The 25,279-nt window shown below is 31.1% G+C and overlaps 1 protein-coding gene across 1 annotated transcript; it reads right to left on the bottom strand.

The window, feature by feature from the left end:
• Positions 1 to 59: 59 nt before the first annotated feature.
• LOC134680898 (uncharacterized) lies at positions 60 to 24,873 on the bottom strand. The gene is made up of 7 exons (XM_063540225.1): positions 24,812 to 24,873; positions 20,285 to 20,410; positions 17,363 to 17,437; positions 16,257 to 16,362; positions 15,135 to 15,404; positions 8,521 to 8,574; positions 60 to 113 (listed from the first exon to the last, which is right to left on the bottom strand). The coding sequence occupies exons 4-7, from the start codon at positions 16,356 to 16,358 to the stop codon at positions 60 to 62; spliced, it is 480 nt and encodes a 159-aa protein (XP_063396295.1). The 5' UTR covers positions 16,359 to 16,362; positions 17,363 to 17,437; positions 20,285 to 20,410; positions 24,812 to 24,873.
• Between the last annotated feature and the right edge of the window lie 406 nt (positions 24,874 to 25,279).

Raw genomic sequence — 25,279 nt, 5'->3', positions numbered from 1 at the left:
ATTTAAGTAATGTTTTTTATGTTTATCAAGTCATTCCCATTGTGTATAAATACAAGTTTTTAATTTTGATAGGGAAGATTCGGACTCAGGATTTTACACTGTACACAGTCCATCTGTAATAAAAAAATTCCATGCTGAATTATTGTATTATTAATACATCGCTAGTTCCAGAGTCTCAATAATAAGTTTTCACCAGAGTTTCAGTCGCAGAGTTCTCATTGATATTCAGAACAATCGTCCATTGTGTGATCAGGTGCATTACACAGTTTCAGTAACAAGAGGCCATTCAGTCAGGCTCTTGTTACACAACATTACATGTCACCATGTTCCCCGGTGACACATTTAACGAGTGTATGCAAAATACTTCTCATCTAAATGTTGATACAGAAATACCATAATATAAAAAAGAAGATGTGGTATGATTGCCAATGAGGCAACTATCCACAAACGACCAAAATGACACAAACATTTACAATTATAGGTCACCGAACGGCCTTCAACAATGAGCAAAGCCCATACCGCAAAGTCATCTATAAAAGACCCCGATAAGACAATGTAAAACAATTCAAACAAAAACGAACGGCCTTATTTTTGTAAAAAAATGAACGAAAAACAAATATGTAACACATACACAAACGACAACCACTGAATTACAGGCTCCTGACTTGGGACAGGCACATACATAAATAATGTGGCGGGGTTAAACATGTTAGCGGGATCCCAATTATCATTGTGTTTCAGAAGTTGAAAAATAAATGACAAACAAATGCGAGATATCGTATAAACAAGTGAGGTGAAATATGCATGGATGTTAATTGGTTCTTTTAACTCACATGTTTAAAACTCTAATTGTTAGACAACTCTTCAAAAGAGAGCGAATGACAAATATTAACATCTATATGCCAATATGTCACCGTACAGCCTTCATAAATAAGCAAAGCCCATACCATATAGTCAGCTAAAAAGGCTTCGAAATGACAAGGAAAAAACGAAAAACTAACGCCCTGATTTATTAAAAAAAATTTAACGAAAAAGAAATATGCAACACATAAACAAACGACAACCACTGACATTTACAGCACCTGACTTGGGAAATGCTTATACATTCAGAATGTGGCGGGGTTAAACATGTGTTGTACTTTTGTGTGTTCCTTAGAATAACGCATTTTCGTAAGAACGTCTTTTAATTTTGTTATGATAATTGGATATTTTCTTTCTACCTCTCAATGCTGTTCTTGCTAGTAATACTTTGTTTGGCACCTATACCACACCTCATTTTGTAAGTACATACATGTATATCTTCATCATTGCGTATCCTTAATGGCAGAACAATGGGTGATTTAATGGGTGCACACACTTGCTTCCAACCTTTAGGAAGTAGTGTTGTCGATTATTTTTTAGCATCTGAGGAACTCTTACCAAATTTCACATATTTTCACACTCATAATTATTTACCTGATTTGTCAGATCATTGTCAGTTCTCATGCATGTTAAATTGCAACACAAAAATCTATGAAAGAAACTTAAATCTAGCTTTAATGCCAGATAAATATATATGGGATGAAAACTCAGTCTCAGCATTTCAAGATGCCATAAATTCAAATGAAATCAAAAATTTTATTAGACAGTATAAAGATAAAAGTTATGACCAAGATTCAATTGATAATGCCGCAGAAGATTTAAATAAGATTTTCCTAAAAGCTGCAGATTTATCATTAAAGAAAATTATTAGAAAACCAAAAAAAAGCAAGAAGAAGAAAATTAAAAAGAATAGAGAATGGCAAGATCAAGATATAATAAATTTAAAACAAAACTTATATCGAAAATACAAATTAATGCAAAATCACAACACAGATCCTTATGTACGAGGGTCCTTTTTTAAATGCCTGAAATCGTATCGAAAACAAAGAAGAGCAAAAATAAGAAAATTCAAACAAGACATCATGAATAAACTCGATAATTTGTATGATCAAATCCCAAATCCTATTGGCAACTACTAGATAAAATTAAAAATATCTCAAATAATAGTCAAAACAAATCTGAGAATACTATTGACCCATCTGAATGGCAGGAATACTTTCAAAAATTAAATAAGAATGAACAATATAGTGATGATTTGATTAAGAAGAAACTTGAATCATTACAAAATGAAAATGTTTTTAATGAACTTGACTACTTAATTACACCTGAGGAAATAGAAAAAGCAATAAAAAATCTTAAGAATTCTAAATCGAGTGGATTCAGCATGATCTCGAATGAAATGATAAAATATAACTGTTTGTATCCCTCTAATACAAAAACTCTTTAATTTAGTATTTTCAAGTAGTATTTACCCAAAATTATGGGGCCAAGGCTTTATCACCCCCCTTCACAAGTCTGGATCTAATCATGATCCATCAAACTACAGGGGCATTACTATTGCTGATAACATAGGCAAGTTATTCAATTCTAAATAACAGGTTGAAAAAAAAATTAAAAACTAGAAATATAATTAGAAGTGAGCAAATTGGTTTTACTAAAGGATGTCGCACAACTGACCATATGTATGTGTTAAATACCATCATTCAAAAATTTGTGAACAATAATTCGAAGCCTCTGTATGCATGCTTTGTAGATTTTAAGCGTGCATTTGATTCAGTTTCACATCTCCACCTTTTTTATAAACTTAAGTGTATAGGTGTTGGAACAAAATTTTATGACATTATAAAATGTATGTATGAAAACACAGAAACTTGTGTAAAAATAGACCAACACAGGACAAACCTTTTTAAATCAAATATAGGAGTAAGACAAGGGGATAATCTCAGTCCCTGTCTCTTTAATATATATTTAAATGATTTGCCAACCTATTTTGACCAAACATGCGATCCAATCCCATTAAATACACATCCCTTAAATATTTTAATGTATGCTGATGATGTAGTTCTTTTATCATCATCAGAGCAAGGACTTCAAAATTGTGTTAACAAATTAAATAAATTTACAGTTGATTATAAAATGACAGTTAACTCAAAAAAGACCAAGGTTCTTGTATTTAACAAATCAGGAAGACTTAAAAATATTAAAATATCATTAGGAAACCGTCTTTAGAATGTGTACAAAACTACACATACTTAGGTATAAATTTTTCATCATCTGGGAGTTTCCAAAAAGCAAAGAAAGAACTTTATAACAAAGGAATGAAAGCATATTTCAAATTAAGGAAGACCTTTTCAGTGGAAAGCCCAAAACCTAGTACTTTACTACACATCTATAACCATACAATCCGACCAATCTTGTTGTATGGATCTGAAATTTGGGGTTATATACCACATAAGAAACAAATACATTTGGATAACTTTATATCAAAAGAAACTGATTATCTTGTACTAGAGAAAATTCATACTAAGCTTTGTAAATTTTCACTTGGAGTTAACATAAAAACATCAAATATGGCATGTAGAGGAGAACTAGGTTCACTCCCTACACTGTATTATGTAATAATGAATATGATAAAATATTGGATCCATCTTATGAAAGATATTGAACCTTCAAATATTATTCTAAGGGAAGCCATAAATCTGTCTCATTCTATGGACAAACATAACCAGGAATCTTGGATAGGAAGTATTAAACATATATTTAAATTTCTAGACTTAGAATATCTATTTGTTAACCAGTCAAACTTTAAACAAAACCATATTCTAAAAAAGGTAAAGACATCTTTAACTATTAAATTTAAAGAAAGCTGGTTAGCTAGTTTAGAAAACAATTCTGGGAAGTGTACTAATTTACAAACTGGCAATAAATTGAGAACTTACAGAAAATTTAAAAATATTTTTATGTTTGAACCATATTTAAAAATGAATTCAAGAAAAGACAGGCAAATAATCACAAGATTTAGAACTAGCTGTCATGATCTTGAAATCGAAAGAGGGAGGTATTTTGGGATTAAAGCTGAAGACCTAAAGTGTAAGCTATGTAAGAACGCAGTTGAAGACGAACTACATTTTCTTTTAAAATGTCCTGTTCTAAAAGATACTCGAACTCAACATCTATCTAATTTAAATTCCAAATTCAAAAATTTTTCAAGATTATCTGATGAAATGAAATTTGTTTGGATTCTTTCATCTGAAGATTTGTTTGTAACTTCAAACTTATCTAATTTATTGCACTCCCTTTTTGAAGAACGAAAGAAAATTATAGAAAATATTGTTGTTTAAAAAAAAAAAAAAAAAAAAAATAGAAGAAAAATATAGATAGATATATAATTATAGGAAATAAAATTGATCAGGAGTTGTCTCCCATAGACCTAGTACTATAAAGAATTATGTTATTTCTCCAGGTCACAGTGGCACCCATAACAACTATGTTTTGTCAATAACTTGGTTTATATCAGGTTAATTAGTGTAAATGTGTATTCATGTGTTGTTTTTGTTTTTTGTTGTCTAAATGTACTTTAATCATTCTAATCATTTTCTGTGCTTTATTTTGTAATTCATTCATTTGATTGCTCAAATTTTGGGCACCATGATTGGTTTAATAAAAAATTATCTTATCTTACATCAACTAAGGTGAAAAGTCCGATGTCAGTATAGGTAACAAGATAAAATAGGTGAAACGAGAATAACACATTAATCAATAAAAGCAGATACTGATATGCCACCACCAGACCTCAGTTTGAAATGAATAAACGAGTATGTCTTCATCATATGACCATCAAGCACAATTTCTACCGTTACGGATTTCGTATCATATAATCATACAATTTATGAAATTACTTAACCCGTTTCATGCCACAATTTGGTATTGGAATAAATTGTTTATTTCCGATGCAAAGACACAATGAGTAAATTAAAATTGATATCAAAATATGCTATCATTAATGACCCAACTACAGTATCTCAACAATATCCCTTCTAAGTAAATTTGTTTTAAATGTTGGTAAGCTTTTGATGTAAATGCCGACATTTTTTTGCTTACTCTAGAATATAAGAATTGGAAGTTAAATAACTGAACGTGTGTGCATGTTAATTTATATTTACGAATGATGTACTTCCTTTTTCCAAGGGGAAAACTTAGTTATTTTATTTGTTTGACTAGTTTGTGATATTCACAATTCAGGTGTAATAGTTCTACAGTACTATAGAGATTTATTTATATTATAATCAGTTTAGCAGGATAAATTGTTTTAGCGTTATAACTGAATTTGTCATGATTGAGAGCCAATATAGTATTCAAATATCTATATATGTGTTTCAGTGTTTTTTTAAATGGTCTATATATAAAAAATAAAGAAGATGTGGTATGATTGATATGCTTATTTCAGTCATAACGTTTAGCTCATAACAATATAGAAACAGGTCCGCAATAATTAGAGCACAGTAAGTCTCCATTGAAATTTCGATAACCTGAATATAACCGGAATTTCCATAGCGAACACAAATGTTATCTAGCAAAAGTTCAAGGGCATCTTTTATATCAAAGCCGATACAATTGACATATTTGAATATATAGTAGAACATTTAAAACTTTGAACAGATTCGAAATCACCATTAAAAGCATGCAATTTATTAGTTACATTTCACACTCCAAAAGTAAGTGATATTATTTATTTTGAAAGCCTTATTGCAACAATGTATTACGTTTTACCAGTGTTTGTGTTGAAAAAAGGAAATTTGTATGTACAACAAATATATTAGTAGTGGAACAATAGCTTGAAGGCGAAATAAATCTAATTATGTAAGGTGAAGGCGAAATAAATCTAATTATGTAAGGTGTTTAGTGCAGCTATGGATTCCAGTAAATAATAGAACGATTTTCGTTTTTGGTTTTGCTTGTAAATCGGTAATTTAAAGTTTATAGATATAAGAAGATGCGGGATGAGTGTCACTGATATAACTCTTCATCAAAGCCATGATTTATCAAAGTCAACCATTAAAAGTCAATATAAGGTCTGCAACGCAAAATATTGGCTCACACCGAACTTGAAGCTATAAAAATGTTAGACCACTAATGACTCCCTCAAATTCAGAACGCATGTAAAGGAAGCCCTACTCTGACACAACACAGTGTTTTTTTACGTAAACAATCCAAGACATTGGCGGAATTAAATGCTTGGTGATAGAGAAATATATACAGACCATTTTGATCCAAAATTCACTTGTCTATGAGTTTGCATTAACAATACAGGATAAACGCGCACTATAGAATACTATTTTGCGATTTCCAAAAAACAAAGGTATAATTATGGAGTAGTCATTTTCCAAAAGGTTTAGAAAATTTAAAACATGGTTTGAACATTGTTATGTAGAAAGATTAGATATGTACAAATCATGTGTTGGTCTGATACTTAAAAGGACACAAACAGGACTAGTGTAACACCCTTGTTACATATATGACGTGGCTCTAAAAATTATACATCCCGTCATTGTGTTTTTGTACAATGGTAGATTTGTGTGTATTCTTTTTTTTATTTTTTGCTAACATGCTCGGTCTTTATGCCATTTTGTGCTTCTTTGTTACATATTTGTTTGTTATATAGTGATTCAGATTATAACACCAATGTTAACTTTTTTTTTACATTTTTTCTTATTATATCAGTTTGTTTTGCTCACCAATTGTTGACAATATAATAGAATTTGAAGTGACTGTCATACAAGTGAGAGGTTAAGCTAGCTATTAAACCAGGTTCCATCCACTATTTTTTACATAAAGAAACGCCTGTACTATATCAGGTATATGTCAATTGATATCCTTTCGTTTGATGTGTTTTGGCTTTTGATTTTGCCATTTGATTAGGGACTTTCCATTTTGAATATTCCTTGCAGTTCTGTTTTTTTTTTTGTGATTTTACTTTTTGATAAGCCTATTTTAAGATAACTTTGACCTAAAATACATGTATATTGTCCCATTTTGTTACAGCTGTTGCTTAAAAAAATATTCAAGATGGAAAGATGTGAACTTTGGTCAGTGTTGTTTGTTTTCGTACAACTGATTATATCATGAAAACCATCCATTTTTTCTATGGCTTAGCCATTCCATATTATTATTTAAATACATTTGCAATTTTAAACAACATGGCGTTAGAAAATTCTGCCAGTTGTTGATGTGATTCTGTCATTCCTTGATGACGTTGTCACACGTCTTGATAAGTTAAAACCACGTACTATTTGGAAAATCTAGTTCTATTTTTAAAATCGTGTTAATTTCCATGCGTTATTTTCCTCGGTTAACTGTGGTTATCTATATATAGCTATCGAGTAATACTTCAAGATAAATTTTGAGGTGCTGTTTGAATTAAACTAATAGTTGTTCTTCAATTTCGGGTAGAATGCAAGACAAAATTAGAATCACATTTAGATTTAGCATTGAGTCTTGTATTGTATTTAATTTTTTTTTAACAATAAATAAAATTTCTAGAGTCAACGTTACACTTATTTAAAAAATGTGTTCAAACAGCCGACAAGATTGGTTTGGGAATATCACCCTTATATTCAAAATTATGGTATCTTTTATTGCGTTTTTGTCAGGCTTTATCCTTTTCCTATCAAAGCCTTAAACAACAACTTAACGTTAATTTGAACGTGAACTGAATGAAAAATATACTCATTCGGAGCACATTAAAACAATGTAGAACAAAAATGTCATATGGTTTTTCCTCATCAAGTAATTTGATAGAATTATCATAGATTGACAGGATAAAATCAAGTACTGGAACGAACAAATCAAGTGTGATATCGTAAGATTTTGAAATATCAGTATGTAAACTAAATGTCATAAAATCAAATTAGGAATTAGGTAATCGCCATTACTGAATAGCAAAACTACATGATATAATTAACAGGAACATATCGTTAACCAACTTCCACATCGAATTCAGTTTCAAAAAATTACTTTATGTCACAATCGAATTGAAGTATGGTGAAACGACATCGGGTAATGAAAAAAAGTTGAGAAAGGAAATGAGAAGGTGTCAAAGCGACAACAAACCGACTATAGAGCAGACAACAGCCAAAGGCCACCAATGGGTCTTCAATGTTGCGAGAAACTCCCGCACCCGGAGACGTCCTTCGGCTGTCCCCTTAGAAATATGTATCCTAGGACATGTACAGTGATCATGGACGTCATACTAAACTCCAAATTAAACACAAGAAACTAAAATTAAACATCATACAAGAGTAACAAAGGCCAGAGGCTCCTGAATTGGCACAGACGCAAATTTGTAGCGAGGTTAAACATGTTTGTGCGATCTCAAGCCTTTACCTCTAGCCAATGTAGAAAAGTTAACACATAACAATAATAATTTTTTATGTAAAGACAAAATTAAATAGAATCAAATCAAATATCATTAAGTAATGCATAAACCATATTATATACAGACATACTATCAATGATTAATAAGTAAACCATCACATACTTTAGTTCTCTAAATGTTTTTTTTATTTTGAATTATCCAGCAAAAAACAAATCATTTATGATGTATTCTCACAGACAATTCAACATGTTAATAAATAACGTATCAGTGCATAGTGTACTCACCAAGTGCTGATGTTTGTTATTATCTTTTGATAAATCTCTACAGTTATGGTAAACCTAAACAAACATGATCTATGTAGTTTTAGTTCACAGTACATTATTTGCAAATCGTTGAAAATATATAGTAAGTTTTCGTTTCATAATATGTTGACAAACTTCATATTTGATAAGAAATATGTCGTGTACATATATATATATATGTATAACAAGTCAAAAAGGGTACATAATCACCATTAAATAACTATAAAATGAACAAATATTAGATATTTCGGATAACAGATATCCTTCTTGAATAATAGCACGATGTCAAATGAATCATGTAAATATATTCAAGCTGAGAAACTTTTTCTAAATCTTGAAATTTATACAATTTAAACGAACACCACAGACGCTGATATAATTTTCAAATTTCCAAAACACGGTGCAAAGATTACAAAGATATGCCAAATGAAAATATTTATTTTCGATGTGAACTGGCACAACTCTAAATTTTAAAAGGTTGTGACAGTTTAGATGTTATATCTGCATTGAGGGCAGTCCTCAAACAAAAATATAAAAAAATGTCCTCACCAATCCAAGTTGGAATAATATTTCAAATTTGACAACGGTAGCGCAATTGCTACAGAAACTACATATTCAAGCCTCCCAAACGAATAGCATTCTAATAATGATTAGAAAAATAAGATTTATCTAATGAGGTAAAATAATTGAACGTGGCTACGTACTTATATTTCCATCCCGACTGAACAGAGCCCTGTAATTTAAACTGGTATTTAAAAAAAAATCGAACTGTAAAGCCAGTACTAAAGCTGAAGTTACTGGAAACAAGTGATGACAGAGAAATGAAGGAAGAAGGTAGTTCTAAAATGTTGCGCGAGTCTCATATTCCCTACAAGATTGTATGCCGTCATCATGAGGTATGTTGGTATACAATGAGGTGACATCTAAAGTGACAAGGAGGGTTTCCGGAGGAAGAGGGTGAATAGAAATATAGACCATCTGTTTTGATGTCTGAAAACTACAAGATCACTTTTTAATAATCTTTGATGTGGATCAAAACAGAGAAAATACCATAATGTATAAGACAGAACGATAATAGTATGTGACTGAATTCAGTCATACTTAGATTTAAATTTCTTTGTATATATTGTATAGATATTTCTACTGTACAAACCGATGTTCTTTATAATGTCAATGAATAATGGTGGCAGTGACTGAATTCAGTCAAAATTTTCGTTATTGTTAACATTTATATTTAGAATCAACTTGAATAATTTTTCTATAATACTATATATATATATTCTAGTTTTGAAAAAGGAAGATGATTCTTGATGTTTGTAAATTGACTGAATTCAGTCAACAGTTTTCTAATGCACTTCTGTAAAAACTGTATATACCCCTCAGAACATTTACTTGTTGTGTAGGATATTGCACACCCCCAACTGCTACCAATCTCTAATTTTAATGTATTATCAATTGAATATTCAATCAATAAATTAAGATGAAAGTGCTAGTGCAAGATGACTGCATTCAGTCATGACTTTGGTGTCACATGTGCAGTTTTTATTCATACAGATAACTGGGACAAACAGATTTTCATAAAAAAAATAGTCACTATTAAACAGTTTGAATAAAACGTAAATTCTCATTTATTTTGTTTTTGAACATGCTAAAATATTGTTGAACTGAGTCTGGCTTCTTGCATATGTTACTGGTCCTATTTGAAAAAAATAGTATATTCAGCTTCAGATAACACAAATGGAAGCAAGTACCCATTGTGCCTAATATACTTTTCCAAAAAGGGACCGAAATCACCAGACTAAAAAAAATAGTATATGTACATTTGCAATCGTGTACTCCTATCAAAATAGCTGAAAATACGTAAAGACACGATTTGCATCAACAGGTGTCAAATTCTTCTAAGATGTGGGGAGAATGATCAGTAATCTAAATTTTAAGTAGGTGTTATTAAGCAGATTTTTGCATACTCTCCATATTTGACAAATCAGAATATTGAAAAGTTGAAACAGAATGTGTTGTTCATGGATTCCATTTTACGAAGATAATCTGTCATGAGTTCTTTTTAAAATGCGGAGGAAGAAATCATAATTACGCATTTTAAAAAGAAGAGTTTATGGATTCCAAAACCTAGCAAATCTGCTACACTGGAAGATGTTATTGACAAATCAAATCGGATGTTGTTCATCTAGCTAGCATTTTATAACACCTCTCCTGACGAGAAAAAGGCCATACAATCGATGAGAAACCGAGATGATATTGTGATAACACCAGCAGACAATGGCAGTGCCGTTGTGATAATGGACAAAGCTAACTACATCACGGAAGCAGTGCATCAGCTCTCTGATGAGAGATTTTATAAGAAGCTAGACTATGACCCTACTTCCGAGTTTAGCTACAAAATTATCACTGCGTTATAAACCATGTACAATGACGGTCACATAGATGAGGATAAAATTGGTTATTTAAAACCAGAGAATGCCAAGCCTGGTCGATTGTATCTTCTTTCCAAAATACACATTGTTAACAACCCTGGTGGACCATTGTATCCGCAAACGGCCATCCGACTGATCGGAATTCGTCGATTTTCATTTAAGATCTCATGTAGAAAATCTTCCTTCCCCTATTCAAGACACTACAGATTATCTTCGTAAAATGGAATGCATGAACCCTCCTCCTTGTCACTTTAGATGTCACCTCATTGTATACCAACATACCTCATGATGACGGCATACAATCTTGGAGGGAAATATTGGACTCGCGCAACATTTAAGAACCACCTAATTCCCTCATTTTCCTGTCATCACTTGTTTCCAGTAACTGCGGCTTAAAGACTGGCTTTACAGTTCTATTTTTTTTTTATACCAGTTTAAATTAAAGGGTTCCATTCATTCGGGATGGATGTATAAGTACGTAGCCACGTGTAATTATTTTACCTCATTAGATATAACTTATTTTTCTAATAGTATTAGACTGCTGTTCGTTTGGGAGGCTTAAATATGTAGTTTCTGTTGCAACCGCCCTACCGTTGTCAAATTTGAAATACTGTATCAACTTGTATTGGTTAGGACATTTTTTGATTATTTTGTTTGAGAACTGCCCTCAATGCAGTTATAACATCTAAACTGTCACAACCATCCGAAACTTAAAGTTGTTCCAGTTCACATCGAAAATAACTGTTTTCATTTGGCATATCTTTGTAATCTTTGAGCCGTGTTTTGGAAATTTGAAAATTGTATCAGCGTCTGTGGTGTTAGCTTAATTGTATAAATTTCAAGATTTAGAAAAAGTTTTTCAGCATGAATATATTGACATGATTCATTTGACATCGTGCTATTATTGAAGAATGATGTTTGTTATCCGAAATATCTAATATCTGTTCATTTTTTAGTTATTTAATGATGATGTTGTACCCTTTTTGACTTGTCACATATTATATTTTGTAGTGTACAAAATCATATTTACATATTCATCGCCCTGTAAGATGGATCGTTGACTATTTATTCAGTCATTATATATATATATACAACTCGTCTAAACATAAACCCAACAATGTTAGATCTGTAAATTTGCTTTCGCATATACATTTACAAATACATATACATATACATATACATATATATATAAATGTCGTGTACAAGTTATTACATGTACAAAATATTGCTTCAAAGTGGTTTTAACTTACAAAATGTGAGAATAAACATATGTTTAGCAAACATCTTATGATAACAAATGCCATGGAAAATAAATTTTACAGTAGAATACATTTGAAATTTATTGAGTAATAACGAACAGTAATAAAATGCTTAGGTTGGTTTTTCGTAAAGGCAAAGTGATCACACAGTTTCAGAAATGTTTTTGTTGCTTTACGGCCTATGTTGGCATACTAGTGTCGTTTGTTTATGTGTTGCATATTTGTTTTTCGTTCTTTTTTTTATATAAACAAGGCCGTTAGTTTTCTCGTTTGAATTGTTTTAAGTTGTCTTATTGAAGCCTTATATATCTGACTATGCAGAATGGGCTTTGCTCATTGTTGAAGGCCGTACGGTGACCTATAATTTGTAATATCTGTTTGATGTTGGTCTCTTGTGGATAGTTGTCTCATTAGCAATCATACCACATCTTCTTTTTATATTTTAAGGTCTTTTTTTATGTTTTTATTTGCAGTACATCACGGCTTACAGCAGTGTGACTGTTTTATAATAGCATACATTGTCGAAATAGTGACAAGGTAGATAAGTGGTTCAGGTCAATTTTTTAATTTCCTTTTGTTTGTAGTATACCCGCATCCTTTTTTGTTAGTTATCAAAAATTTAAAGCAAGGTGTCCTGTGCATTCTATATAAATACAATGAGTGTAAATGGTTATCACTGAATCACATATTATTATGAATAACTTTGAAATTATTGAATCTGCTGTTCAATATGTTTGGCCTTGAGCATAACTGATGTAAATATTGTTCATCAATTTTTTTTAATTAATAAGATGATTGAATGAGTAAATAACAGGGTATTGTTTTTAGAAAAAAAATTCCCAACATATCAAGGTTTTCATTGTAAAATTTATCCAGGGTATCCATATGCATCTTAAATCTCAACAAGATAGAACAATTGTTTTATATTGCTTTCTGAGTGGAAATTCACAATTATAATTCATTAGGTGATATACTGAATAGTGTTTAATGTGTGTTAAAAGGTACTTGATATTATAAAAACTATTCATCTGGCCATTTACTGTACTACAAAAGACTACAAAACACTAACATAGATAAACATTAAAAAATATATAAAAAATAGTATAGAGATAAACGACATGGGTTATAATAATATAAACGTCTTTCTTTTTAAACAATTTTTGACAACATTGTGTACATGTAATAAAATGTACGAGGTACATTGGTACATGTTATAACTTTTATACTGCAACTAGTTGTGATTATTTCCTTAATATAGTAACATATCTATATTTTGTATAATGCCTATGGCACACTTTCTCTACAACCAGTTGTCCATTAAGGAATGAAAATAAGTTTGATACATGTATCTGTGTTACGATTTAAAAGGCTTTCAAAGTATTAATTGAAGATGCAATATAAAAACAATATTAGGTCAATGTCATAGAAATATATTTTTTGTGTACTCGGTGCAAAACTGGGGAAAGACTCGGGAGAACCTCGCCCTTTCACGGTTTCTACCCTTATACATTAAAGTTGATATTATCCTGACATTGACCTAATATTGTTATGTTTTTGATTTTATAAATCATAAAATGTATAATAGTTCTGTTCATGTGATAACATGTACATTATCGCAAATTTGTATGTTGTGTACAATTTGTAATGTTGTAAACATTTTAATGTGTAACGAGTTTTTGTACAAGCTTTCAGTGTTTTATGAACCGCTTAACACACATGGATATTGCAAGCACACAGTCTCTGTTTCTCATATGTGTGTCATATTCCGATGAACTCATGATATAGGATATAACAGATAATTGATACAATAACAATATAAGAAAAACATACAAACGTTGAAAGATATGATTTTGGTATAAGGAGAAAAAGGGCAAGGAGAAAAGCACTAAATGTTAGGTTGAAGTATATAAACTAGAGTTTCAGACATTAAACTGATACATTTCAAAAATGAAATTTTATTACGTGGTGCACAACGTTATGTATCAAAACAACTTATAACTTGTACAAAAATCCTGTTCAAATTATAATTTGTACGAACTTACATTGTGTACACAACACACATATATGTATATACCATCTTTGAAGCAAGTTTATAGCTTTCTGTTTTGCATAAAATTTATAAAAATATCCAGTCAGTATATCTTGTGATAGATTTATTATGCATCCGTCAATAGCAGTCAGCAGAGTTTAAGAACATCAGTTGTTCGGGTTTGTGTTGTATGTATTCCCCTTTACCACAGACTTTGTTAAATGCACACGTATACACATTGCAGTTTTTAACAATCACAATCATAGGTTTAAACGTTGTTTTCAATCTAGGCTCGTATATATACATATAGGAAAAAATACGGCTGACAATTATTTTCGGTAGAGCCTATTTTCTTGATTTACAATGCCTGGCTGAGTGGGATACCACGAAAGCAGTGTTTAGAATGGCAGCTTATTTTAGTGAAAGATTGATATTTGTCTGGTTTTTTTTTAATGAAGGTCCATTATAACGGACCTGCATACCAAAAAATATGATATCTTACAATCCAAAAACTATGTAAAACCGCTAAATTTGTGTTTTCAAAAAAGGGTCTTACTGGTTCTACTCCTTTGTCAGTGTGCATGGGATTTGTTACGCGTTCTGGAAAAAAACATATCGGGATTATAACTTGAAGGAAAAATACATCAACACAAAAGGGCTTAAAATTCAACGGACAAAACATGTAATGGAAAAATCTGCCAGGGCGATCTTTGCTCGTCAAATATTATTTGTTTTAAAGATGTTATCGATCAAAATGAATCCCTGAATTAAGTTGACAGTAATGTAACGATGTTCAAAAGAGAAGCACAGTATTGAAAATACGTATACATACAATTATCTAAATAATAACTGACAGCATTTGCAGTCTCAACATACCATATCTAGGTAAACACAACTTGTTCTGTCCTTGTTATTCGCAATAATACACGACCATTCCGGTCTCGACCAGTATATTCTAAAACCTGCTTCAAAAATCTTTCTCAACTGTGGAAGTGCTGTTAAATACTTAATTCCGGAAACTGGGTCTCCGTAACTGATCCGAATAGAGAACTGTTGTATTACATTTAGTACTCCACTCTTTATAACGTGATCAACTATTCTTTCAGTAAGTGATTCAACATCAATTATAAGTATGTTCTGGACATTCTACCGATATTAAAAAGTGAATTTGTGTTAAATGAAGATAAGGCAGCTGCTAAACATGTCTATCACATTTATAATGTAAAGTCACATCGTAAAGACCAAATAAAAAGATAGAATAAGTTGAGTGCATCACTGTCAGTACAGAGCAAAAAAAAAATACATTTTGCTTTTCCTCATGCTATGCATAAGTAAGATGAGTTTGGCAAGCCAAATAGATTAAGATTGCCTGTCAACTTTTTAAGGGTTCGTTTCTGCAACGTGGACTAACGTTTAATATATACAGATTGTCTACACTATTTTGTTTTTGATCTTACATATATGTTTGTCTAATTAGCAATCATACGATCTCCTATTTATAGACATCACTCACAAGCGTAAGTAGAAGTTTGAGATTTATAAAGACATAACAAAACAGTATCATGAGTACGACAAAATGTCTTATACGCTTAAAGATATACAATAGTAAAAAAGAAAACTCAAGTTGAAGTTTCATCAAAATGTATTTGTTCACTTACATTACGTTAATAAACTGTATTGTAAGGACCAACTCAAACTCAAAAACTGTTCTGATGTAGTGAGTTTCTTTTATGAAACCATTTTACTATTAACCTCAAAAAGAATGATACCAAGTGTGAATGTCAGTCAACAAGATGATTTGTCGATCTAGTCATTGAAAAATAAATAATGACATGACCTTGAATTATTATATTATTCCGATTGTTAACAAATACTCGCTATTTGGTGAAGATATATCTGCATATTAAGTATGTATACATTGAGTTTTGTTTTGATTTTAATTCTCAACTATATCTAAATGATTTAATCTTATAGTCGTGTTACACATAATTACTTTACCGATCCGTGTTTCACTGCATCACTCCATGCGTCAAGTTTAATAGACTGACCTCCAAGGTTATTTTTATTCTTTACATATACATATATATCTGTTCCATTCATTGTTCTTAAATGACAAATAATGCATCGAGGTTAACCTTTTTGCTAAACATTTGTGATTTCACTTTTTATTTAAAGTTCATAATTTCCAATAAAAACAAAGTCAGGAAAACAACTAAGAAGGTGTACGACCGATTGACGTCCCCCATTTTAAAATCAAAACAAAACTAAAACCTAGTGCAAGTCGTGTTAAATAGCGAAGGGTGTACTTGTAAATATTTAGTTTCCTTAATAAAACATCAAAACATTGTTTTATTTTGTTAATGGATTTTTATATACCTTTTTTGTTTTAATTTTTCAATTTTTAGTTTGACATGTTTAAGTGTTATATTAGAAATTATAGGTAAATAAAACAGAACCATCAGTATCAATTGTCAGCCTTGCATTATCAAAATGAAATTATTCATAAAAGCTTTTAAAAGTTGCATTCCTTGATATATTCTTTGCTGAGGTTTATTTTCTTTTCATATTCTAAAGAAACAATTTATCATGTTTATTTTTTTTGTTTTCAAGAAAAAATCTTGTAATAGCAATAAAAATAAGTAGGTAATTGTGTTGTTACAATTAAAGATTATTCCGCATAACAAGCATGTTTGCAAAGTTGAAAATAAGTATAACCCAGTTTCGAGGAAAATATACAGCGAGAAATACGACTGAAAATAAATGAATTCAGGTTATTTTTAAAAGAATACAATAAATTAACATGGCAAAACAATCCCAACCCCTTAACAATGGATACTTCATATGAAATATTGTGTACACTATACAGGGTAAGACCAAAGAGGTCATCCCTACCCTCTGTCATTTAAGTATGTTAAATACTCATAAAGGATCAATATACCCGCAATCAAACCAATGTATACTGGACTTTGACCGGCGATCCGGTGAGTGACTCTAGTTATGGGAGTTTTTCACTTAGCAACTACATAATTTATTATACATTAATTATGTTAAATCTTATGAGAGATCTTCGAATTAAGGAATACCATAATATTGTATCAAATTACCTTGGTTTGTGTCTGATAACATTAATTTTATAATGTAAGTCTATACTTTGCGAATTCACAAAATCATTCACTGTGCTATAATAAAAAAGACAACGCATTACATATTTTCAATACTATATTAAAATAAAACGTTAAAGTCACAGTACCCAAGTTCCATCGAGAACACTAATTGCACCCATTCAGCAAAACTAAATATGAAAATCACAAGATTTCTTATATAATTGAAAATTGGTATTTTCATGATTTTACTTTATACACGTCCTTCAACATAGTTATTTGTTTTAAGAAACACACAAACAATTCACAGTTGTCAACATATATAGTGTTGACTCCGCAATTAAAATCTACTCAAACATTCCAATGCTACGTCAACAAAACGTCATCGTTTAAAAATTAGCTTTTTGAATATGTAACAAACATTCATTTCTTAAAACAATGTGTAGTCAGCATAAACTTTTGTCAAATTGTTATATATTTGAAGAAATAAAATTAAACATATTTTTCTTTTACTGTTGTGAATTTAAGCATCTATGCAATTTGGGTACTCCTCATTACGGAATCATATGCATTTGCTTCAAACCTATTTTTTATGTTTTAATATGGACTCAAAATAAGAAGAGTGGAACTATATAGTAATTAAGCATACACCTACAAAATTAACATAGAATGAAATAGAATGGATCGTGAAAGAGAGCATAGCGTTTTTTGGAAAAATCTTGCAAAAGGATCATAAAAGATCTGATGCTACGAAAACTTTGAAATCATTACTTAATTATATGATAATTTATATGTTTAATTAGTAAAACAATTACTGAATTTGCATTACTCATCCTGGTTCTCTGTTATTGGTTAAAAGGGCTGTACTCGTCAAATGCCATTGGAATGTATTATCGAAGTATGTATTTAAAACCACAACAAATAAGCAATAACACTCTATTTGTTCAATATTCATTATTATGATTTCGTAAACATATGTAAGATTGAGAATAAACCTAAATCGACTAAATTACATTCTAATATGACGTCCTTATTACGCTTTGTTAACAAAGCCGTGTTCCAATAAGCACAAAAAATATGCTTGACACATGCGCAAGGACTTACTGCTTATATTAACGTTAGACATCGTTATCCTTTAAAATATATACATTTAGGCAGCTAACATAAACTTTTATTATATATTTTTATGATACAACATATAGTTATCCTGCTAGAAGTTTTTAAACTTATCAAATATGAAATGCAATGCACAGATTACTCGAGGAGGAAACGGGAACAGCCAAACATTTTTACTGTAATTTCGTACGCTTCGACTTATAAAAATACTATATTTGTCCTATTAGAATCGAAATAATTCCTTCATGTCATGCTCTATGTTCATTTTAACATGGGTAGGCATTATAGTTGACCACATTTTACACCTCGCTAACTCTCAGTGTAAAATATCGACAAATATAATGCCTACCCATGTTAAAATGAGCATAGAGCCTGACATGAAGGAATTGTTTCTTAAGTTTAAGTTATGCAACATGAACAGTCAAGGTACGGTAAAATCCCTACTAAGTTAGGTATAATGACGTTAACTATTGTAAACAGACTGATCAACAAAAACATGTTATCTTGTTAACTTTTAGTTTATGTCAGCACAGTCATGAAACATCAATAAATTAGCCAATATTGCCATACTACAATGTTTGCACGCACAATTGAAACTCCATATAACTAAAAGTAATACACCTTAAAAAAATGTGTAAACTTGAATATATGTCAATTTACTTTTCGATAGTTTACGCTCCTGAAGGTGTACTTGTACTTAATAGGGTACAACAAATGAAAAAAGAAAAGCTGCAATTATTGTTCTTATAAAATAGTTACAAGTTTATCAGTATGTAAAGTAAATATTGATTTCTCATTCTTAAGTCTTGTCCGGTGCGTGACGTTTGCACGGTTTAAAAAAAGAAATCCATTAACAAAAAAACTAATTGAAGAATTTAGTAAAACTTGAATGATCCAACCAGGAAAAAATGGTTTTTAGTATCGTTTACCTAGAAAAATATATCATTTTCTTTATGATATGTCTGGTTAAACCGAATTTTATTTTACTGACTTTGTCGATTGTGCGGAAGAACTTTAAAAGTATGGTCATCTTTCCCTGACTTCTGTTTTTTTTCTTACATAAAAGGTAAACTGATATAGGTAAAAAGTGAAAATATCTTGTCAATTCTGTACAGATGCATCACAGTCTAAAGTCAAAAGTGTTTGAATTGGATATGTCCTTTAATGTTACAGGTAAGTCTTGTCTTTCATGATCACGACAATGCATTGCTTAATCTTTCACGATAAATTTTGATGAAAAATCATCAAAATGCAATGTTTCTGAAAACAAAATGAACGGTTTCAAGGAAAAATTGCTTCTATTATAATGTTTAATCTGACACCAAAGATTTAGTTTAAATTATTATTTAATGTGTCCTTTATCGTTATAAACCCTTATATGTACTCAATGAATCCTATACTTCCTTCGTAAATTTTAGGGACGCCATCACGGGTTGGTTGACCGATCTGGAATTACCGTTTCACAAATGATATCGGTTACTAGTATGTTCCTTACGTGGTGAGGTTCGTGTTGCTTATTCTTTAGTTCTCTATGTTGTGTCATGTGTACTTTTGTGTTTCTGTTTGTCTTTTTCATTTTAAGTCTTGGCGTTGTCAATTTGTTTAAGATTTATGAGTTTGACTGTCCCTTTGGTATCTTTCGTCCCTCTTCTATAAACTAGTGATGCACCTTTAGTGTTATGTCATAAAGTACTACATATTTTCTTTATTTTATTGAACAGTATTATTCCGAAATTGAACCATGTTGCCCCTTGAGTTGTATTGTTTCATATGTTCCTTTAATTTCGCAAAACAATAATGCATTTATACCTCAGTACATATATAACTGCTTTGTTGTTTGGTTTATAACATCCATCAGTACAGATATTCCACCCGTCCTTTACAGTTCCGTGGCGACTTCGTTTGGCACAAAAATATTGTAGTGTTGTAGTTATTCTTAAACGAAATAAGATTAAAGAGTACACTTGCAATATTCAACATAGATACATTTGAGATGGCACAATACCATATGTTTTAACAAGAAGTTAGTGTGAATTAAGTTTAGTAAAAGAAGATTGTCAAATATTTGTTTGTGCTTTGTATGCAATGGTTATTAATTCACGATATATGTATTTATAATGCTTTATTCATATTGTACTTTTGTGTGAATACAAAACCTACATAACAACAGCATTCATCTCTTTAAAATCCTTGATTAAATATCGTATTGTACGAAAAAGCCCTTTGTCAAAACAAGTTTGACTAGCATATGCATTGAAAAGAGCATCATAGTTTTCTTTTAAGTTTTCTTTATTATGTTCCAAAATTACGCCATTCTTCGTAACTATTGACTTAATAACCAACAGAATGCCTTTTTGTCATTTATTTCCCGAAAGTGATTAAGTGACATTAATGATTGCAACGTTCAATGTTTCTTTATGGATCGGAAAGTTTGACAAAAGGACTACATGTAGGTTGCAGTAAAAAAATCATTAATATACTGACACCTATTTACCTTTTGACAAACAATCTGTGTTTTACTGATGCAAATGCTTACTATTTTTATAAAGTAGTATTATAAGGCAAAAATGCATTCGATGTATTTACGTTCATTTTTTATCTTTGACGTAATTTATTTGGCCTTTTCAACATTTTTTTTTATATTCGAGCGTCAGTGATGAGTAACCCCGCAACATTTGAAGCTTTGAATCTTTAAAGCTTTACTTGTCATTGGTAAAACTCATTAAAAAGGTCATGTTCCTTTAAAGTATATAAATTAGGCAAGAAGTGTTCTCGTTTGAATTTGTTTGTATTGTCATTTCGGGGCCTTTTATAGCTGAACATGTGGTAAGGGCTTTGCTCATTGTTGAAGGCCTTACGGTGAATAGTTTATATAAACTATTGTATACTAGTATTAATTTTCACAACTATGGTCTTAACTGGAAATTGATATCATTTGTAAAAAAATGTTCTTGATACCTGTGGTATGTCGAATATCTGGTTGAACCAAGTGTTAGATAAATGGGTTATTAAAAGTATTGAGTTGAAACTTCAAGACCAGTTTTTGCAGAATTGCCTACGCGAAATTAATACTACTCCTTAATGCTTTGTTATAGAGTTTGAAAAACAAACTTGATAAATTGGACAACTATTTTTCCTAATTGCCAATATATAAACAATTTTTATTGTGTAAATTTGGATCTGAAAGTCAACGATTATGTATCGAGACAGGAAGGTGGAATAACATAAGAAATGATAGGTTGTGTCATCTTTGCGAATCAATAGACATAGGTGATGCGTTTTATTATGTTTTGTCATGTAATGCTCTAATTCAAGAAACAAAGAGGTTGTTATCATACAATTGTTCTCTTCGTCCAAATATTTATATAAGTATCATAAGTTAATGAGCTCTTATAATTATTTTGGTCTTGAAAACATATGCAGATTTATAAAAAAAAAAAAAGTATATGTGAAGGTCACTCCTCCTTGTTATTTTGTAATTTAATGATTATGTTTGTATTGTTCACATGTGCTTTTAATATTTAAGGTAACTCTTTATACATATATAATCTCTGTAGATATGGTATTTGTTGTTGATAAGAAACGTCATTCATTCATTCATTCATTCATTCATTCAGAAATTAAGAGTGATATAAAAATATAATTTGGTTTATAGTCTATAATATGTTTATATGAGAAAGATATACTGTCGAGAAGACCGCAGGACCGGCAACGTCTCGGCAGTAACATTGTATTCAAGGTCGACGTCACACCGGCGACGTCACCTTAACTATTGTCCCTGAAGGTAGCACCAGCCCAGTAGCCAATAATTCGGTACTGGCATGAAAATACGGATTTTTTGTGTTATTAAACTTTGATGTTACAAATTATAGGAAACTATTATAAATTAAGGAATGTATCTCCCTCATGCAAAGCTCTGACTCCTTTCACGGATTTTGCTATACTTTTTGGACCTTTTGGATTATAGCTCTTCGTCTTTTATATAAGCTTTGGATTTCAAAATTTTGGCCACAAGCATCACTGAAGAGACATGTATTGTCGAAATGCGCATCTGGTGCAAAAATATTAGTACCGTTAATTTTAATACTACCACTGGGTCGATTCCTCTGCTGGTGAACTATTAGTCCCCGAGGGTATTACCAGCCCAGTAGCCAGTACTTCGGTACTGGCATGAAAATACGGATGTTTTGTGCTATTAAAATTTGCTGTTACAAAATATATGAAATTATTATAAATTAAGGAATGTATCTTCCTCATGCAAACCTCTGATTCCTTTCACGGATTTGGCTATACTTTTTGGACCTTTTGGATTATAGCTCTTCATCTTTTATATAAGCTTTGGATTTCAAAAATTTTGGCCACGAGCATCAATGAAGAGACATGTATTGTCGAAATGCGCATCTGGTGCAAGAAAATTGGTACCGTTAATTTTATTGTTATTAATTAGGAAACGCCAAACTGCAAAGCTGTTGTTTATTTATTCATAGTCAGATTATAAGAAATCGTCCCCACATGTATGGCGCAGTGACTAATGGATTCACCAAATCTGAAATCGATACGAACGGGCGTTGTAGTGCTTGTATGAAAATGAGCCGACGCAAAAGAAAGTTCTGAATTTGACAGAATGGAGCTCTTAGCCACATACGATAATCAACAACAGAAGAAAAATTACTCGACACATTGAACGAACAAATTGTGAACGCATCGGAAACAGAGGATATAGAGACGGCAATCGTAGACAAAGATGAGTATACCACAAATTGTGTTACTTAACTGAGACATTTTGAAATATTCATAGATAAAACATCACAACCTTTTACCAATCAAGTATCACATTCATCTTATCAAGTTTTAAATATACACAATGCCTGCTAATTCGCCAGAAAGTGTACAGAAGTGTCGCCCCGTCATTGCAACAGTCAAATAATGCCGCTCGAATTTTAACAGAGCCAAGCCAAACTGCCATATGAATTTCTACGTCAGGCTATGTTGTGCCGTCTGCTATATCTAGAAATCACCGTTTACCGAAATTAACAATACCTACATTTAATTGCAATATATTCCAATGGCCAGGCTTTTGGGATTCTTACGAATCGGCAGTTCATTACAACCCAACATTGACAGATGTTCAATAGTTTAGTTATTTGAAAGCCCAATTAGAAAAAGAAGCCGCACAGACAATTGCAGGATTTTATCTTACTAACGCTTACTATGCCGAAGCCGTAAATGTGATACCAAAACCAATTCAAGGCGACTTTATAAAGCTACAGTTTATGTTGAAAATGAAACTGGACATAAAATCCTAATACAGGTTTTAATCATTCCTACGATAGCTTCGCTGTTACAGAACCACATGCGTTACATTGATAGGAACAGTAACCATGTGGTTAAAGTGAAGCTCCCGAATCCAGTTACTGAACAGAATACATTCGAAATTTCACTATCAATTGGAGACGATTTTTATTGGGAAATAGTTGAAGATAAAGTTGTACGCGGAAACAGACCCAACGCCGTCAAATCGAAAAAAGGGTACTTATTTTCATGACTTACAATCAGAAAAAACACAGTTATAAATAGCGTGAAGTATTTTTAACGTATGTATTTCACGTAAAAAAGAAGGCCACAACTTCGATGATTTTTTTGAAGTCTGAAGCTCAAGAAATAGAATATCCAGAAGTACATAAAAAAGAGAAATGTTAAGGCCTTCAATTAAGATTCGCCACAACAAAGATTATTGCAAAAGCCTGTGTTTAAGAATGTCGGTTGATTACTACTGGACACTGGCTTTTTCTTTATGTCTCACAGGTTCATCTCGCAATGCCGAAATTATGTTAAACTAGCTTTATATAAAGTCCTATACACAAGAACACCAGCTCAGTCCCACTTCAAACCTTATATTATTTATTATTTGTTTACACCATCCTTAAACTGAAGCCAATTACTGAAACATACATGTGTTAATACTGTAAAATGGGATCACTAATTTTGATGGTACGATACCAGCTGATTGATACAAATATTAATATAAACATTTATTTCATTGAAATCTAAGACGCCATTACAAACATTCGTAAACACTTCATACGTATCATGTGATACTGAAATTTATAGAATTGATGTTACTGAATAAAAGCAGAATAACCTTTCTTTCAAATTCCAGTCGTGCAATATTTTAGAAGATATACTGTATATGTAGAAACCACTGCCATGTAACAAATCACTACTTTCCATCGGTAAATGTTTAAAGTTGAAAACCTTAGTAACTTGATATTTACCAATAGAATTAGACAAGCAAATCATAATTGTTTGTTATTGTGAAGTGTAAGATATTATTACCTTTGATAAAGACAATCAATAATATTGTTGGGTAGTACTGCTAACTCAGCGTCGGACGGAATGAAAAAATTATCATCTTTATTTTTGAATTTTTCAATCTGAAATTAACAATTTGTAAATGATTGTTTGTTTTAAGATTGTAACACAATGATGACTTCTGTGCCCATATTTTTGTTCGGTTATTTATTATTTGCATGGAACGGAGAAGACGTTGTAAGTTATAAAACTTGTGTCTAATCCAATTGTCAATGTTTTTCCACAATAAATATGTTTAAACTGTACTCATATTTAACTATTTTATTAATTATATAAAAAAAGAAGATGTGGTATGATTGCCAATGAGACAACTATCCACAAAAGACAAAACGACACAAACTTTAACACCTATAGGTAACCGTACGGTCTTCGACAATGAGCAAAACCCAAACCGTATAGTCAGCTATTAAAGGCCCCGATAAAACAATGTAA

Source organism: Mytilus trossulus, chromosome 1 (genome assembly GCF_036588685.1).
Source record: "Mytilus trossulus isolate FHL-02 chromosome 1, PNRI_Mtr1.1.1.hap1, whole genome shotgun sequence".
In the NCBI taxonomy this organism is placed as follows: domain Eukaryota; kingdom Metazoa; phylum Mollusca; class Bivalvia; order Mytilida; family Mytilidae; genus Mytilus; species Mytilus trossulus.
This window is presented reverse-complemented; position numbering and strand designations above follow the sequence as displayed.

Coding starts and splice junctions, on each gene's coding strand:
- LOC134680898 (XM_063540225.1), bottom strand. CDS start 16,358: ATGAATGGAACAGATATATATGTATATGTAAAGAATAAAAATAACCTT. Junction 15,405..16,256: donor ATGCAGTGAAACACGGATCG/GTAAAGTAATTA, acceptor TAATATCGGTAG/AATGTCCAGAACATACTTAT. Junction 8,575..15,134: donor GTTGTGTTTACCTAGATATG/GTATGTTGAGAC, acceptor ATGTTTGTTTAG/GTTTACCATAACTGTAGAGA.